Consider the following 18,095-nt stretch of genomic DNA (forward strand, 5'->3'; position numbering starts at 1 on the left):
TTTGCATAGTACATTTAATTTTATTTCTTCATGTGACCTGTTCTTTTAGTTGCTAGGTTTAAAAGCCTCTTACCAGATAACAAGCCCTTTAAAATCCTGCGTAGGGGATCCTGGCTCAGGGTCTGTGTCCCCTGAGCTGAGACTCAGATCACTTATGGCTTAACAGGTTGGTGGAGTGCGGAGCAGAAATCATTGTGGAATGCCATGATCTGCAGTTGTCTCTGTGGATATTGCAAAAGGAGAACTGAGGGAAGCTGTTAAGTTTTCATGCTGGAAAGACATTACAGGAAACTGAAGATTATTAGATTCGCATTATACTTCAGTAACTGCAGCACAAGAAAATTGCGTTTTTAGTTATTTCTCTTGCCTTTTTCTTTTCTGAGCTGTAATTCTTTAAAATGGGGTGGAAAGCAATGTTTATATAACTCAAGGGCCTGATGTGAGGCTCTATGTTTAAACCTAGACTCTGATTCTTATTCTTCCAAAAACTAACATAAGAGAGGGAACATCTACTTTATCTGATATTGTGTGTGTTCTTAATTCATTCAAACTCTGGCAGTAACAACTTCTTTCCCTTTTAATGCAAAGGCTTTATTGCAAATCTCACAATTCAGCGTCAGTTTTTTCCAACTGAGGAAGATGAGACTGGAGCTGCAAAGGCTCTGATGCGCCTGCAGGACACATACAAACTGGATCCTGAGACTCTCTCTCGAGGTAACTTACCAGGTAATTGCACAAGGGTCCCCTCTGCCCTTCAGAAAAGGAGGTGGCAGCATCCTGGCGCTTCTGAGATGTTTATCTACTCTCCTTCAAAGTCCTCTTTCAGTAGTGATGAAGCATCCAAGAGCCATGGAACTAAAAATCTGAGATTTAGACACTTGGATGTATCTATCTGAATATTTGAGAACAACCTCCAGGTTTTTTCCACCCAGGCCAGGCAGCCATAGTCTGCAGTGACCAGTTCAAGTAGCTTTTTATTTTATTTTTTTATTGCTCTAAAAAGAAAATGCCATTTTCACTAATTACTAATACCGAAGACAAACTTTCTTGTGCTAGCTGCTGTAGTCTTCACTGTACTGGTTACAGTGTAAGCAAGTAAAATGGGCACTTCATGTCCCAGAGAACTTGCAATCCAAGGGAAAAAAGAATGCTTCACAATATGTTGCTGTGCTGGCTCTTAGGAAGTGTGACTCTGTTTCTTCCCTCTGGTCTTCCAGTGGGGCTTTGGTTGAATCGCTTTGCCTCTGTTCCTCATCTGTGAAATGAGGGCTGACAGTATATGCCACAGAAAGGTGTTTTGGAATCTATATAGATATTTTGTAATGCTTCAATGTTTTGGCAGCTGAGCCCAGGTAAACGTTTATTATTTCTGCTTATAAGAGATTTGTTAGCAACAAATAGTAGTGTGGGCAGACGACTTCACAACACACAGTTGTAGTTGTTACCCATAGGTGATTAACAACAAACTTTAATTCTAAAACTCATTTACCTGTGCATCTGCTTAGCTGGAGCAAGCAGGAATCTGTGCACAGTGAAACAGTTAATTGGATACCTAGTTTGTCTGTAAATAACAATCAGTAAGAAGCTTATGCACAAACATGTTCCTTATTAAAATCTCCAGTAAAAAGCAAAAAAGTATTTTTAGCTAGCTCTACATATGGCCAGGCTTCTCCAATCATCTAACTCTGTTAATTCTTAGGTTCAGCAAAGTCAGCTAAGCTGTTAGGCTGCTCTGCTTTTGTCTGCAACAGAATAATTTAACACTGACTCATGTTAAATTTCTCTTGGTTTGCACAGGAATTAATGTCATAGAATTATGACAATGTAGCCTTTGATTCTTGAAGGTGATCACTTTGGTGTAGAACTTAAAATATTGTCCGAGCATTGTCTTTTAGAAGCCTTTTTGGATGATAAATGTCTGTTTAGTTATTCCTCCTAGTATTTGAAGACAAGGATGTTTGTGTGGATTACTTAATTTTCTTTTTGCTGTCAGGAACAAAATATAGATCCTCTTTGACAGTGGGAGACTGCTTTGGCATGGGCAAGACTGCTTACAACGATGGAGACTACTATCATACAGTACTCTGGATGGAACAAGCCTTAAAACAGCATGATGAAGGGGAGGATACAACAGTCAGCAAAGTAGAGATCCTAGATTATCTCAGCTATGCTGTTTTCCAGTTTGGGGATTTGCATAGAGCCACGGAGCTCACCAGACGTCTGATATCTCTTGGTAAGAACAAAAGATCCACTATTCCACTAAAGCAACAGAGCCAAGAGCGCGCACAGTCAACACAATAGAGAGTTGACTGGAAGAGTATTCTGCCGTATTTTACAATAGGCATAGATCCTGAGGGAAAAAAACAGTCTGCTTTTGCTTGAAGCGTCTTCAGCAGTGTGTCCTGTAGTGCACGCTGTTACTACCTAAAGACTAAACGTCTCTGACTGAAGTACCTGTGTGCTATGGTGTGCTGAGACGTTGTGTTTAGTAACTGTTAAAACCTGGGCTATCTCATGTGGAGATCAAGGCCACCATGGACTTGAGCAGAGTACTGCCTCCTGGGTCAAGTCCTACTGACTTGTCAGATTCCTCTCTGTATCCCTCTCTGCAGGCACTGTTTGATGCCTGGAGACTACTTTGCCTGAGACTTTAAAGTATTTATTTCAGAGGTTTTAGAACATATAGTGGATTTAGTGGATATATATATATATATTTTTAAGCTTGCCTGTTCCTGGTCTGTTTTCAGCTTTCTATTGAGTAAAGAGAGAAGCATTTTTTTCCACAGAATTGTCTTGCCTACTTTTGGGGCTTTTTGGAAAGGTTTCTCCTCTCCAGTTAAGAGTTCTAGTCTATTGTGTTGTTTACTTATGTGTTTTTTAATCCAGATGTTAGCTACATCCCAAGAGTAGGTAAAGCCTTTTTATTAAAAAATGTTTAAATATCAGTTTAATTTCCATAGAAACTGGAATTCATAGATTAAAGTTTACAGGAATATGAACAGGTACTGAATCCAGCTCACTTTGCAATGGGGCAGCGCACTGATAGCAGAACAAAAATCCTTATCAGCACCATACAGTGAAACAGGCTTGGCAATCCCTCCTGGAAGCAGCAACTTCCTCTGCTTGGTTTAACCTTCCTTTTCTAGCTAATACTAGCCTATGCTCTATTGAGTGGTTACTTCTATGGCCTTCTGGATTAATTACGTAAGATAAACACAGCAAGTTCAGTAGGGTGGAAAGGGAAACTGTTCTAGATACTCATGTCTAAAAATACTTAGTGGTGAACAGGGAATTATTCCTTAGTTATGCTGGCTAAAAATCTGGTGTTTATTGATTCATATCAACATCCAGTAATAAATCACTAATGGTAGGTCTAATGATGGTATAGTGATCTGTGGTACCTCCTTTATAAAAACTTATTATAAACCTCTAGAAATGGGCGTTAGAGCTAGGCTGCTAAGTGGTAGCACTTATCTTTGAGCTTTCAAACTTTGGAGCAAGTCTTTGGGATTGAAGTCTGGCTGGGACTCCACTGCAGTCTTTGTGCAATATGGATGAGAAGCATTGGAGGAATGGGGAGGGCGGGGGGTGGTGGTGGTGCAACAGCTAGATTGATCTCTGTGTGAGCTCTAAGGTCTGCTTATCCTAGGCAGAATTGGACAGACAAGGCTTGGAGAGAAGGAGAGATGTGAAGATCCCTAAATTCCTTTTCCCCTTCCTACCTGAAATTCAAATTTTGTCGTAGGTCCATCCAGCAACTTCTCTTGCGGGATTATACCTAGCTTCCTTTTGCAAAGAAAGGATGAAACTTGTGCAGTGCTGGTTTTCAGTGCAGACTGCAGCTGATGTCTTTGGCTGCCTCATGATGCTTTATGAAGGGGAGAATTATTGTAGTGTCTTGATAAAGCCTTGTATTACGCAGTCTCAGGAACTGGTTAAGTCACTAGTTCTGTCACTTTTATTTTCTTTTTTCCCTCCTAACCAAGACAGTACTCATGAGAGAGCAGGCAGTAATCTCCGTTACTTTGAGAAATTGCTGGAGAAGGAGAGAGAAGATAAGTCACTAAATAAGACAGTGGCTCCAACAGAACCTGTGGTGCAAGGTGGGGCCTACGAGAGGCCTCTTGACTACTTACCAGAGCGTGATATCTATGAGGCCCTCTGCAGAGGTGAAGGGGTGAAAATGGTAAGAGAAAGGAAGGCTTTGTCTGTATTGCTACTGCATAAGGGTGATCAAGCTTGCTAAAGCATGTTAAGTTTTTTCTTTCTGTGGAACTGGTTATTTTTTTGGAAAAACTAGGTGTAGTTCTGTCCATGCTGGGATTTGTACCTGCTTATATCTTGGCCTATATCTTTAGCTGTTAATCCTAAACAGAAAAGCAGCTCTTGACTCTTCCTCTTAAAGGTTGCTGAAAATTGATTCTCCTGACTTTCAGCCGTTTTAAATGCTGCTGTATCAATATACTAGGGGCTTTTTCCTCTGAGAGTTAACTTTGCTTTGCCACTGCTAGGGAATCACATTAATCCTTTCCTGCTTGCATATCTTAAAGACATCCCTCTGGGTGGCTGTTTTGATCAAACAGTCTCTAGTACCTCTCTTCAATTATGGCTTTAATTCTCAGTGTGGGGAGAGAATCGGTGTTTGTTCCATCTGCATAGTCTTAGTTAAAAGATCCAAATTTTTACGGCYGGCTGCTTACATAGTTGCTGAGTTTCTCTAATCTGTAACCTATTATGGTTCCACTCTCCTTGAGGTTAGTGGTCCAGGTCTTGCTCAGTGGTATCTTTAGAGCGTAATATATGCTGGTTTTATTCACAGTAAATAGCAGAATTAATCTCATGCTTAATTCCTAAATTTGATAGTCAGCTGACATGGTTGTTTTTCCAGTGTGTTTGTATTGTGGTATAAGGCATATCTTTAAGTTCATGAAAAATGGTTGAGCAAACAATGCATCTTGCCTGGCATTTTCCATTTCAGACACCTCGAAGACAGAAAAGGCTGTTTTGTAGGTACCATGATGGAAACAGAAACCCTCATCTGCTAATAGCTCCCTTTAAGGAAGAAGATGAGTGGGACAGCCCTCATATTGTACGATACTATGATGTCATGTCTGATGAAGAAATTGAGAAAATCAAACAACTAGCTAAGCCAAGGGTGAGTTTCCGCTCTTTCACCTCAATGTTAGTTGCTAATTCAGCGCTTTAATCTCTATTAGCAAAGACTAGGCAAAGGATTTGAGAAAGATTTGGTTTCATCCTACAGATGATGCACTGCAACTGTGAGCCTAAGGGAATGATTTTGAAACTGCTTGGTGATGTACAGCCGTAAAGCCCAGGCTCCTGAAGATATTTATGTATTATTGCGCTTAGTTATGCAAAGTTTTCAGTATATGGTTTAAGAGCCTTTTAGGAGATTAGGGACCAGACCTGACAAGGTAGGTAGATGACTGACTAGCTTACAGTGGTAGGAGTTAGCTGTCTAAATATCTTCAGTTTCATTTTAAAAGGTAAACTCCACTTTAAAACAAAATCAAAAAGACCCCAAATACCAACAAAAATATGAGGAAACAATACCTGGTGTGTGGGTTTGTCTCTTAAGTCCTGTAGAAGAGTATCTAGAGGTTTGTGGGTTTTGCTTATGGTAACCTGGAATCCACCACTTCCGTTTTAAACTATAGTCTAGACCTGCTTAGAGCCAGGTGTTTTAGATGCCGTGGTTGCATCCAGGAATGGAACTGCAGTGTTCTCCTGAAGCAGCGCATTGCATTCATTGGCACTAACACAGTACAGTTAATTAATGTACAGTGGAGCATTCTTTTGTGCCCTCTAAAAATCCACAATTTTGGACACTTGGGAAGGGCAGAATACTTCTGAGGATGAATGCATAGTGCAGTCTTTTTCCCAGAGTGCTTTGAATCTGACTCTTCCACCTGGATTGGAAAGCAGAGAAGGAGGTTCAACAGCTTCTGTCTCCTACATGTAGATCCAACTCAAAAGGCAACAGCTTTGAATGAGAACTTTAGTTTTAATGCAATACCTCTTTACCGATGCTGTGAATTGTAGTTCTCTGTACACAATAAGAAAGAACCTAGCTAATGGGAAAGCTGGAGATTCTTTTCCATAGCTCTTTGGTGTGGGGTGGGTGTGTGGTGTTTTTTTTTTTCCTCTTCCCCCTCCTGGCAGAAGTCTGTCTTACTCTGTTGCCTTTCAACAAAGGCCTAGCAAAAAAAGACATTTATGGCAGTTGAAGGTCAATAATTACATTGTCTTGCTCACTTGTTCTTGTCAGATTTGACAGAAATTGAAATTAAAAGCGTGTATGTAGTTATGAATGGTTCAGTAGCATTCTTCTAGCTACTGCTATAAGCCATGATACTAAAAGTCCAGGCCACAAATACGTGCAGAAGGGTAATTCTTAATGTAAACATAAAGATCTAGTTAGGAAGTATGAATTTCTCAAACCATTTCTAAGTACGTGAATTCATTTAGTGTGCTTATGAAGTTGGACTTCTTCGAGTACCAGCTATGAGGAGTGCTGGCAGAACACTCCTGTCTGTGTGAGGACTCTCACTTCCATAAACAGATTTTTTTCCTGTTACATCATACTGTAAAACTATTCCTGGAACTTCAAGAGCTTCAGATAAAATGGAAACATCCAAGTGGAGCATGTCATTTAATCTAGTTTATCAAATTAAGCACACACCAAAACATCTGTTAACAACCTTTTTTGTTTGACTTGCTCTGTCTTCAAAACTTTATTTGTGGAAATACCTTGCTCACTGTAAGCGTTGATTATTATGTCATTAATGTCAGAGGAGTTCTTGTTCATGTGACCTGTATAGTGCAAGACGGGGATAAGTCCTGGTGAAAGCAGGTAAATACTGTAGTCTTTGGTTTCTTGCCTTCCCTGCCTCTCTTCCCCCATCCCACCCACTTCCCCAATTGGTCTATAGCTCAGTTGCAGGAGTAGCTCTGAATTCAGCAGTATCACTGAAAGAAGGGAAAATAAAGTCCTGCAATGAGATGGTCCTTGATAAATATAGCTTAATTTCAGCCAGGAAGTTTTAGTCAGTAATCATGGAAGCTTTCAGACAAGACTCAAAGTAGTTTTAGTTTTGGGCTTGGAAAGATGAGGACTTCCTTTGTTCTGAAATGTAGTTGCAAGAAACGTCTACTTTTGGGTCCAAACACTTTAACATTATCTGCAGTTTACATTTGCCAATTTTTTTTTTAGAAAAATAACATCTGTACGTGATTGGGAGTAGCTGTATTCATCTTGGGTTTCATGCTTGTTTTGCAAAATGCAGTCACTTTTACTCCAGTTCAAAAGAGCAGTTCCAGCTTTACAGGCAATACATCAAGGCTGACTTGCATCAGCTACTAGCGACTGGGAGGGTCAAGAAAATTCTTAATTTTATTGGTATGGATAGCATTAGGACAGGTCTGCCATGAAAGTATGGAAACATCCAGAACTTCAGCAGTGAGGTTACACGTGATATGGGCATGCCCGGACAGACAAAGATACAGCATGGAAGGACACTTGGAGAATGCTTCTGAAAACACATTATTGTAGGTTTTCAGCAATACAAAATTTTGTAAGAAAAAGATAATGGACCCCATGCCAAACTGAAGAAAACTAAGAGGAAATCAGGATGAAGCTTTTAACCAATCTGGTGTTTCACAATGATTCTTCAAAGCCCAGTAAACATCTATTATTATTATTATTATAAAGCTGCTCTCTCCTCCCTGAGAGAGGAAACCCCACCAGGGAGCTTTTCCTTTAATCAATGTGTTATAGCAGGTGAGGTGTAGTTTGGATACCGGCATTTGTTTGTGCTAGTAAGTGGAGAATGTTACATCTCTGAAATGAGAAGCGTTCTGTTGTCAGACCAAGGAGGCGTATGCATGACTACCCTTGTATGAACACTTTATAGTTCTGATTGATTTAGATCAACAGCTAGGTGCAGGAAGCCAGGAAGCATATACAAGCTCAAAAAATGAGGGCATAATGAGAAGTTTGGAAAGACAAACTTTATCCCCAAAAGCTAGGCTTCATTGTACGAATGAAATGCTTTTAGTCAGCCTGGCCTCTCCTTTATGATTTATGCAGGAGAAGTCTGGAACAAAATACTAGATTGAGTCAGAACTATGGGAATAGTTGTGCCAAGAGCTCTTGTACAGGGAGAAGTTAATATGAATTGTAAAGCTGGCTGGAGAGGAGACCCTTCTGAGGAAATATGAAGGAAATCATGATTGCATACTGTGAAGAAAACACAAAAACAAAAAAAGTTGTTTGTGACATGTAATTAGGTGGATGGAAGAGGGCATGACTTGAAGTGTTAATGGTTTGCAAAAGCAAACTTGGTCATGGTCTGAGTTGGTGCAGTTAAGGGAAGGATTGTGTGACTTCTTGTTCTCAGTTGCAAGTATAAATCCAAAGTGACCTATTCTGTTGTGCTAGCATTAGTCTATCACTTTGACACCGCAGCAAACCTAATCAGTCTTACCAAGCTTCAGACTTATGCCATGACCAGTGGTGTGGCTGAACAGTGATGATTTTTAAATAGTGATTAGTAGGTACACACAGCGTACTTTTGCACTGTATCTTCATAATGTTATAACACTATCTCAAACTGTCTCTGTGAATTAGATGTTGCAGATATCTTGCAACTGGAAAATCTGAGCACAGTGTTGTTGAGACGTGTCCTGAGGAGCCTTCTATTGATGCAGTTTTGTGTGCCCTGTAACTTTTAACTCATTTCATAAAAGTTATCACCTGTTATTTTTCATCTCTGAGAATGAGGTTGATTTCTTTAGTCCACATGAGGCGCAGGCTGGTTAAATTTATGAAGTATCCAACAACTTGCTTTCTGCCAAGGATTTAGGATTCATATGTTGTTAATTTTTGTTGTTGTTCCCTTTTGCTAATATTGACTCCAGCTGTCTGAAAACTACCTTCAAAACCTGTTCAGCAAGCTGTGTCCACTTGTGGATTTAAAGAATATCATGGCTTATGCAGTCAGTCACACTTTTTCCAGGGTCTACTAGAGGTGATGGATTGCAGTTGCATTTCTGCATGCCCTATTCTAGAACAAGATCCAACTCTAGATTGGAGCTGTGACTTTCAACCAGTGATATGTTTAAATTGGATAAACATCAGGTGCTGATTTTGGTTAAGATGAAAGATAAATTTAAGATGAAATTAATTTTTAATCTGTAGTTGATGGGTTTTTCCCCATTGGGATTTTTGTTTTTGACACAGCTGGCACGAGCCACAGTACGTGATCCCAAAACCGGTGTCCTTACAGTGGCTAGCTACAGGGTATCAAAAAGGTAAGCATACAGAAAAGTTAAGCCTTAAGCTTTTTGTACCAACCAGCCCTCATCTGCTACCTAGAGCTTAAAACTTGAAATACTTTGCCAGTAGCAAAAGCCTGCAGAACAGATGCATGGTAAATGGCTTTTTTAGCCATGTGATTGAGGGCAGAAGCAATCCTTTTTTGAGAAATGAGTAGTTGTGGCTAGTATTCCAGAATTACACATTTAAATTCTTTCCTTTCCTTTATCCTAGCTCATGGTTGGAGGAAGATGATGATCCTGTTGTGGCCAAGGTGAATCGCCGAATGCAGCAGATCACTGGCTTAACAGTGAAAACGGCTGAACTGTTGCAGGTTGGTATGGATGTTTCTTATCAGGATGAAGTCTGGTCCTTAGCTGTCAGTCTGGATAGTGTTTGTACAGGAATAACTACGGACATGGCTCTTATCCAGTCCCTCTTAGGGATTCTGTCTGCTAACTAAACACATAGGTTCCCATGGAGTAGGTGAGGAAGGTGGTCATGAAGAGAGCAGGGATGGTTCCAGCTGCATTTAGCCATAATGACCTGACAGGTGCCTGTTTTGCCTCTGTGGCATGCAGAGAAGGATGAAGGCCATATAAAGAGTAGGAGATAACTATGTGCAGGGTTCTGTGATTTACAAAAAAAATAAACTTTCTAAACTCTCTAGCTTGTTTTGAGTGACATGCTCACCATTTATTTTAGTCTGTTAAAGCTGAGCCTTCTTCACAGACATAAACCTTTCAAAGACATAAACATTTTTCATAGTCCTGCTATATTCCGATATGAAGTCTGATCCTTAGCCTTCTGTTGGGGTGAGAGTGGAGAGTACAAGTGGAACAACATTGCCAAAATAGTTATGACACATCCTCTTTCTCCATGCTCCTTGAATTCTGGTTTCAGAGCATGACTGAAGTGCTGTTGGATTCCGGCTGTTGTCAGGAGCCGGGTAACTGTGCTGATCTGGGAGACATGTTAAGTGCAGCCTGAGAGTTGTTCTAAATTATGAAGTATGTGACCTTCAAATAGCTTAAGCAAGCAAAAAGGCAGTTTTAAACTACCATGTGCCTTCTGTGTTCCTGGACAGGTGTGTGTATGTAACGGATCATACATGTGTAATGCAGAATCTAATTCTGGGCTGCTTATCTCCTAGACTGGATGCACACACTAGAGAAATGCACTTGTATTTTACCTCACAAGAAAAGCAAGCAAGAGTGAAAGATTGTTTCTGCTCATTCATGTTATGAGAGATCATTTAAGATGTTTCTTGTCTGTGTACCTTGTTTCTGGCAATTTAAAGAAAAATGAACTGAAACATGCTATGGATGAAAACCTTGCCACAAAATGCTGTTTCTCAAAGAATGTTTTGGGTCTTTGAGAGAAAACACTGTCTTTTGCAACAGTCTCACTTGCAGTTCAATGTTTGTTTATGCTTCCTTCTTCACCACTGTAGGTTGCTAATTATGGAATGGGAGGGCAGTATGAGCCACACTTCGATTTTTCTAGGGTAAGATCACACTTTCAATTACTCCTTAGGGGGGAAAACGGATTGCTTTGGGAGAAAACTGTGTGGGAAACCCTTGTATTAAAACGTGTTTTCCATTAAAACAGTTATCTAGAGCCCAGTTGTGTGAGATAGATAATGACCTTTGGAGAGGCTTCATCATACCTTCTCTGATGCTTTAAGTTCAAGAACAATGATCAAATTGGACTGCCCACTTATCTTTGTCACCTTGCTTCCTTGCACAGTATAGAGACATTAAGTGTAGCAGTTGAATATGTTCTTTCAATTACTTTATTAGGAAATTGAGCTCTGGGAGCCCAGGGTTGCAATGTACCAAGTTGTTCCATTAAGCCCCTGAGTTCAGCAAGGATGTCTGAATCCTTTGTTCGTTTGGCTACTTGATGCTTTGCTGGAGACTTGAAGCATTTAGCAGGAGCTGGCTGAGTTCAGAGTCTTCCCCTTCGCCTCCCCCAACCTTTCAGTCGCAGATCCATGCTGGCAAACCCCTTAGAACGGCTGCAGCTACGTGGGCTGAAGAGAGCTTTCTCAGCTCAGTGGTCAGGAAGGCAGGGCTACAACGAGAGCGTGGAAACTGTTTTGGATCTACACTAGGGGGCTCTACCTAGCTAGCCACCACTCTGGTTAGCGGCAACAGAGGGGAGAGTACAGGGACAAATTCTTATTTGTCGTCTTAAACACTTTATGAACACAGTAATACTGAAGAGCTATGGCAACTAGTAATTTAAAATATATAATCTATTTATGATAGATTCCTGCACCCAGAGAGCAACCCAATAACTTTGAGCACATGTCAGAATCGAAGCCACCATACTTAACACTGGATTTGAAAGGGGGGGGGGGCAGGAACCTTAACTTCAACACTGTGGAACCTCGTATTCATTAGCTTTGGCCTGTTGAAAGCAGTTTAACTTTAAGACTGCCTGGTTTCCCGAGTCAAACAAATACTCTTAAACTTTCTTCAGAGCCTTTGAACGCAAGGAGCTCAGCTGTCAAGTTGGCCAGTATAGTCTTTACTTTTGGATTAGGCAGCTGGGGCAGAGCTCCACTTGGAACATAACCTTGGCTGCAGTCATCAGTTAAGGCAAGGCAATCATGGGATTAGCTGTGGGTTTGCACTGGTCCTCCAGGCTCTGTGTGCATTGCAGATTTTGGTATTACTGAAATCCAGAGACATCGGTGTCTTACCATCTCTTGATGAGCCTTGCAGCTTTTTATTCTCCTGCAGTTCTCAGACACGTTAATAACTATGTTATGATGTTGCTCAAAGTTACAGAAAAGTCTTTCAAAATTGAAGTCTAGAAATGTATGGCTGGACCTAAGTTTTGCAGTGGTTATAGAAGCCGGGGAATCTTCTATATTTTAGTGCTTTTATGGTAGAACTTTTAGATTGAATTTGCATATACAAATGCAAATCCATTTGGGGGAAGACCTTTTATTTAAACTTATTCTTCAAGCAGGTTCAACTGCAACATTTTGAGGTGGTGGCTGCTGTGTTTTTCTTGCTGTTTTTGTTTTTCCTAATACTGATTTCTGATGTTCAGCCAGGAGATATTGAGGTGTGCTACTACAAAACAAAACAAAAAGCTTGAAGTTAGTTACTACTAGCAATGTAAACAAACACTCCCTTGCATCTTTTGAAGGGAACAGGGACATACTGGGATTCTAGATGTTTCCCCTTTTCACACCCCCTCCCCCCCCCAGACTGGCTCTTGCATTTCAACAAATGGAGCTTAAAGCATTTTCAACAGAGTAAAGACAATTTGATCTTTTTGATGTGATCCTTAATCTCAGGCAACCGCCTAAGTTCATTATTGCTATTCTAATTCTTCACTGTTGGCCAAAAATGTTTTTTCTTTTCTCATGGCAGAGTATTTCTTATGAGCATCAGTATTACATGGACATTTATGAGAATCTAGTTTTATCTAAAACACACTGAAGTTGATAGGAATTTTCATATTGACTTCAGTTGTCTTTGCATCGGTGTTCAGTGCAATAAGCCTGTTGATAACTTCGTTAGACTACTTGATATCAGCTATGCTGCAGGCCCTAAAAGCATTGCTTCTACTCTGCTCTAAGGATTGCTTCAGGGCTACTTTTCCTTACAGCATCCGAGTGCAGTGTGCATGCACTTATGCATTTTGTTTGGCTGCAATATGTAATGGCTTTAATACTGCCCTATATAAATTGTCCACTTTTTTAAATTCAACTCTAAATCAAGCTTAAGGTTCTTTCTGCAGAGCTACACAAATGTAACGCTAGCGTGAGCCTGTTCGGAACTTGGGTTAAAGTTGTTGTCTGTTACAGCGACCCTTTGACAGCACACTCAAATCGGAAGGAAATAGGCTAGCGACGTTTCTTAACTATGTAAGTACCTCTTTGTCTGCTGTCTGTGAGCTTGAAGTTTGCAGTTATTCTCATTTAATTTTATAGAAAGATGAACCAGATGCTTTCAAGCGGTTAGGGACTGGAAATCGTGTGGCCACTTTTTTAAACTATGTAAGTATGATGATCCTTTATGCATTGAGTGCAACTTTTAGTAGCATCTTATTTACAGCTTGTGTAGTCGGGTGTTTTGTAGAGACTTCTTGGCATCTGGAAGGAGGGACTTCGTTATTCTTGCAGCATCAGGTGCTGTCCCATTTGAGTTATTAGGGATCTGGTGTTCTTTAACCTCAGTGCAGAATGTCTAATTTGAATAAGGCCCAGTTTCCCTTTTTGGTCTCACTACTATGAAGTCTTTGACTTCATTGGATTTCCATTGGTGGGAGAGGAGAATTTGGATTATTTCTCAAAGGTCAGTGCTTGGAGCGCTCCTCAAACACTGTACTATGTCTGCAGTCTCAACTCTCAGCCGTTTACTGCAGGACAGTCATGTTCTTCTGCTATGGTTTGACAGCACTTGATGTTGTGATTTGTTGGCAGTCTCCATTTTAACCGTTTGCAAAAAGCTAGAATTAGCTGTCACTTTAGGGAATGAAGACAAAGCTAACAAATTCAGTGCAACTGGGGAATGGGTTCCAAATGCAGGATTGAAAATGTTCATTAGTGCCTGCATTATACAGCCTACAGACCATGTACACTGGAATCATATACACAATTGCCACTGAGATTAGTGGCCTAGCATTTTGACAGTAGTTTTGTTCTGACAACACTTTATCTGTCAGCCTAATACTTATCAGTAATTGGGATCATCTAATCTGGTGTGTCTAACTTTTGAGTGGAAACAACTTCAAATTTGCAATTCCATGAAGAAATACTTTGCTGAACTGTCATTTAGAGTGAAACACAGCTCAAAACATAACCAGAACCATTCTCAGCATATGAGCAAAAAAATCTCTAAAACGAGTCAGAATAAGATAGGTAGTAGCAAAGCAGATTGCTGCGAAGAGGCTTTGTAACGTTAGATTGCCTCAGTCTGTATTTGCTTATCAGACTTTCAGATAAGCCTTGATTGAGGTTGATATGCATCATCTTCTCTGCCAGTTGTACATTGTCAAAGGCAACTTACCATTAGGATGCCCCATGTAGAGCATATCACACACATCCCTACTAAAAAGTGTGGTTTGTTGCTAAGATACAGGAATTAACTTGCAAAGTTGCATGCATGTGCTTTCTAGTTGGAAGGGGCAAAAAACTGTGCGCCTATGGCATCTTATGCCCTTTTATTGTAGGTACCAAGCAGGAGGACACCAAAGTGGTAATAACATCTGCTTTAAACAGAAATCCAAGTTAAAATAGAAAATATGAAGACTTGGAGTGTATTAATGGTAGTTCCACTGTTAAATTTGGTGGGAGTAGGATTTTGATCCATTTGTTTCTTTTTAATTAGAACCTGATCAAAAACTGATTGAAATCGGTGGCAAGACTTGTTCTGTTTCAGTAGGAGTATTTCCAGGAACTTCAGGGGGCTTTGGATCAAGCCTGTGGAATTTATAGCGAATCCATCAATAAAGAATTAAATAAGGTGAAATTTCCATGAGTATAGAGGGGCAAAGCAGAGAAGTGTTCCTTTAGAGGCACGAAGTCCTTGAAGTAGCATAATGCTGTTGAACATCATGGAAACAGGGCAGAAAAGTGAGGTTTTCTAATAGTTTGTATAGTGTCTGAAGTGGTTGACCGAGATGCATAAACTAAATCATGAAAGTCAGTTCCAAAGACATGGTTTTAATTTGTAAGGAAATGTGTGGTTTAAGACATTTATGTTTTCCTAATTAGATCATAAGAAACTGGAATGAAATTATTGAAACTGACTTATTCTGAAGTCCTCTCCCTCGTTCTAGAGGAGCTAGGTTATTAACACTGCAGGTGCACAACTTTTATGGCTATTTCTGTAATAAATTATACATAAACTAGATGAAGTGCTGAACAGAAGTCTTCAGTTGAAATAAAAGCCTTCAAAAGTGGTTCTGTTCTGCCTTGCAGTTCATGTTGCTTGTAATGCATCTTCTTGTTGGTGCCTCTCAGAGGTGCAGGTAGAAATCCATCTCTGTTAGGGTTTGGGGCACTTTGGCTTGTGAGACCACATGCACAAAAAGCACCATAAATGTACGGAGTGTGTTGACCTTGTTTTCTCAGATGAGCGATGTAGAAGCTGGAGGTGCTACAGTTTTCCCAGACTTTGGGGCAGCAATATGGCCGAAGAAGGTAAAATTTTTGTACTTGTTCCACTTGCTTTCCCCTCATCTCCCCTGTAACTCTCATCTAAAAGTAACCTTATACAGTCTCACGTATGTTTAAAAAGTCAGCTAATGTGGCAAAAGCATGGGTGTTCCCACCCACACACACCCATGGCAACTTGATCAACAGGTTGCCATGTATCAAGGCAATTGTATCTGGTTTTTGCAGACTGCAAGGGAGTCTGCCTTGTTTTATGGCATATAATCTGAACAATTTCTCTATGGAGTTCTCTAACAAAAGACTTGTGTTCAGGTAAGACTACTCTTCACTCTGAACATGACTGAATTAATAAATTTGGACTAAGCTTTTCATGGGCTGTCAGCAGGTGACCTATGTTCAAGCACCTGTTACTGCGTTCATAGGCGTTTATGACCCCTGTTAACTATAACTTGAATAGTTATGTTGACTAAGTCTTGGCTAATCCAGATCTGACTTCACTTTTCAGGGTACAGCAGTGTTTTGGTACAATCTATTCAGAAGTGGTGAGGGTGACTATAGAACGAGGCATGCAGCTTGTCCGGTCCTAGTAGGGTGTAAATGGGGTAAGTAGTACTCCTTTAGGAACAAGACCTGAAGGTCTGCATGTATGCAAAGCTGCTGATATACTGAATCTTTACAACAGTATTTAATAACCTGGATGTTGCCATTTTAACTACCATAGTCCTTCAGCCATAATGAAAAATCACACCATCAGTATCATGCAACATTAAGCTGCTATGTTGTTCAGCTGTGATGTTTCATAGTGAATTTTTCTTCGTGTTAGTGACAATGCAAAGCATGCAAGAATGTCACTGGTTTTGTGTAGTTTATCTACATCTAAATGACTTGAAATATCATTTAACTAGAATTGTCTGTTCCTATGGAAACTGCTACATAGCCTTAACTGTAGAAGGGGAAGTCGTCCTTGTAAGAAACCTTAGTGTTGCACACCCTACAGTTTAAGGGCATGTGTAAGTTTTATAAGAGTGGGGCTTGAATACTTTTGGAGAGGGCCCTTAAAGATCAAGTGCAGTGGGAAGCCTTTCAACCATGATAGTAAGGTGTGCCAGTTGCTGTAAATAAAACAAAAATTTTGGGTTAAACACTGACACTATAGAGCATAATGAAGCTAAAGAACGGAGGATAAAATTGAAAGATATAAGAAATAGTGGGTTTTTTGTGATACGCAGAATAAAATCTATATTAAAAAAATGGAGTAATACTATTGGTGTGTTTTCAGGTTCCTCCCTTTAGCACTTCCCTTCTAGTTTGCCCTGGAAATATCTCTTTCCTGATCATGTTATCTGACCAGATGAGTCTTACTATGTTCCCTGGAAGCAAGCAATCTGATATTGTACAGCAAACAGGAGATAACTGTCTTGTTTGCCCTGGATGTCCATACTCTGTGAACAAGGAATGATGTTTCCCACTTTATCCAGCTGTTTTTGGACAGTGAGGAAATTCTGCTGACTGCTGAAAGGAGCTTGTGTCTCAAGCTTCGTGTCATCCACTCCCATACCCACCACCCCCAAGCTTTATGGCATCCCACTGAAGTTCCAGAGCACACTGATCTATAATGATGATGGACTAGAAAACACTTCTAGTTACTGTTGCCCCCAGAATTGAGCAATTAGAAAGATCCTATCTTCTCCATCCCTTTGAATCTTCTTATGTCTTTTACATTAAATGGGAAGAGGAGAAGTATAAGCAAGGATCCTCAGATTATTCCAAGTAAAATCTAACCCCACAGTCTGGGTGACAGTAATGTATGCAGACTGGGTATGCAGTGATAACTAATTTAATGTCCTTATTCCACAGTTTCGAACAAATGGTTTCATGAAAGAGGAAATGAATTCTTAAGACCTTGTGGGAGAACAGAGGTTGATTGAAATCCAACCTGCTGCAGGCCTTCATTTTTTTTTTTCTTCCATATCCTTTTGTACTGTTTGTTCTTCTAGTTCATTTCTAAGAAATGATCCATCTTTTGTTCTCCAAGAGTCCTAGCACTTTATCCAAAAGGGCCAACAAAATATGTAACACCTGTGAGTGAAAGCAAATGGTATTGTACACATACTTGTGTTTTGGTTGCTGTTAATTCTCTATCCCTGTTCATCCCCCAGCCATCTTTCTCGTTTTACCCTTCAGTCCTCACAACTTCCAGCAGAAGTGGTGCAAACAGTGCTGTGGGTGATTCAGTATGTTTGGGTGCCTGGTCTTGTGCCTTTGTACCTCAGAAGTTTTAGATGTTAAATATTTCTTTGAACCAAAGTTTGTTTTGTGTACATGTTGATTTTATTGTATTTCTATGGATCACAAGTTTTGAAACAAAAATAAAAGTTCTTTATGAAAAGTGATTCTCTACTCTGTGTGCCCTTAATGGCTATACTACTGCTTCATTTTAAGGGACAAATGCCCTTTGGCCATTTACTTTTTGGCCATTTACTTCTTTTAGAAATATGGTATGGTTTTGGACAATGCTTTACTTAAGGCTCCAGCACATGATACCAAACTTTTCCACTTCCTACTGAAGCTGAAATTTTGTTCATTTGTGCATTGAAACTATAATGTACTATTTTC

General features: G+C 40.0%; 1 protein-coding gene across 15 annotated transcripts in view; it reads left to right on the forward strand.

The window, feature by feature from the left end:
- P4HA2 (prolyl 4-hydroxylase subunit alpha 2) overlaps positions 1–17,861 on the forward strand; it is a 31,163-nt gene extending 13,302 nt beyond the window's left edge. For 5 of the 15 annotated variants that reach the window (XM_026063281.1, XM_026063276.1, XM_026063277.1 and 2 more), the window contains 11 exons: positions 589–726; positions 1,994–2,233; positions 3,987–4,186; positions 4,979–5,155; positions 9,263–9,333; positions 9,572–9,671; positions 10,791–10,844; positions 13,293–13,358; positions 15,438–15,506; positions 15,985–16,081; positions 17,337–17,565. In XM_026063281.1, coding sequence (XP_025919066.1) covers positions 589–726; positions 1,994–2,233; positions 3,987–4,186; positions 4,979–5,155; positions 9,263–9,333; positions 9,572–9,671; positions 10,791–10,844; positions 13,293–13,358; positions 15,438–15,506; positions 15,985–16,081; positions 17,337–17,407 — 1,283 coding nt within the window. In that variant the 3' untranslated portion in view covers positions 17,408–17,565. Of the gene's footprint in view, positions 1–588; positions 727–1,993; positions 2,234–3,986; positions 4,187–4,978; positions 5,156–9,262; positions 9,334–9,571; positions 9,672–10,790; positions 10,845–13,166; positions 13,227–13,292; positions 13,359–14,691; positions 14,827–15,437; positions 15,507–15,984; positions 16,082–17,336 lie in introns of those variants that run through there. The other 10 variants (XM_026063280.1, XM_026063274.1, XM_026063278.1 and 7 more) reach the window with 9 other exon arrangements.
- Positions 17,862–18,095: the final 234 nt, after the last annotated feature.

Source organism: Apteryx rowi, unplaced genomic scaffold, assembly GCF_003343035.1.
Source record: "Apteryx rowi isolate R43461 unplaced genomic scaffold, aptRow1 scaffold_2, whole genome shotgun sequence".
NCBI classification, from domain to species: domain Eukaryota; kingdom Metazoa; phylum Chordata; class Aves; order Apterygiformes; family Apterygidae; genus Apteryx; species Apteryx rowi.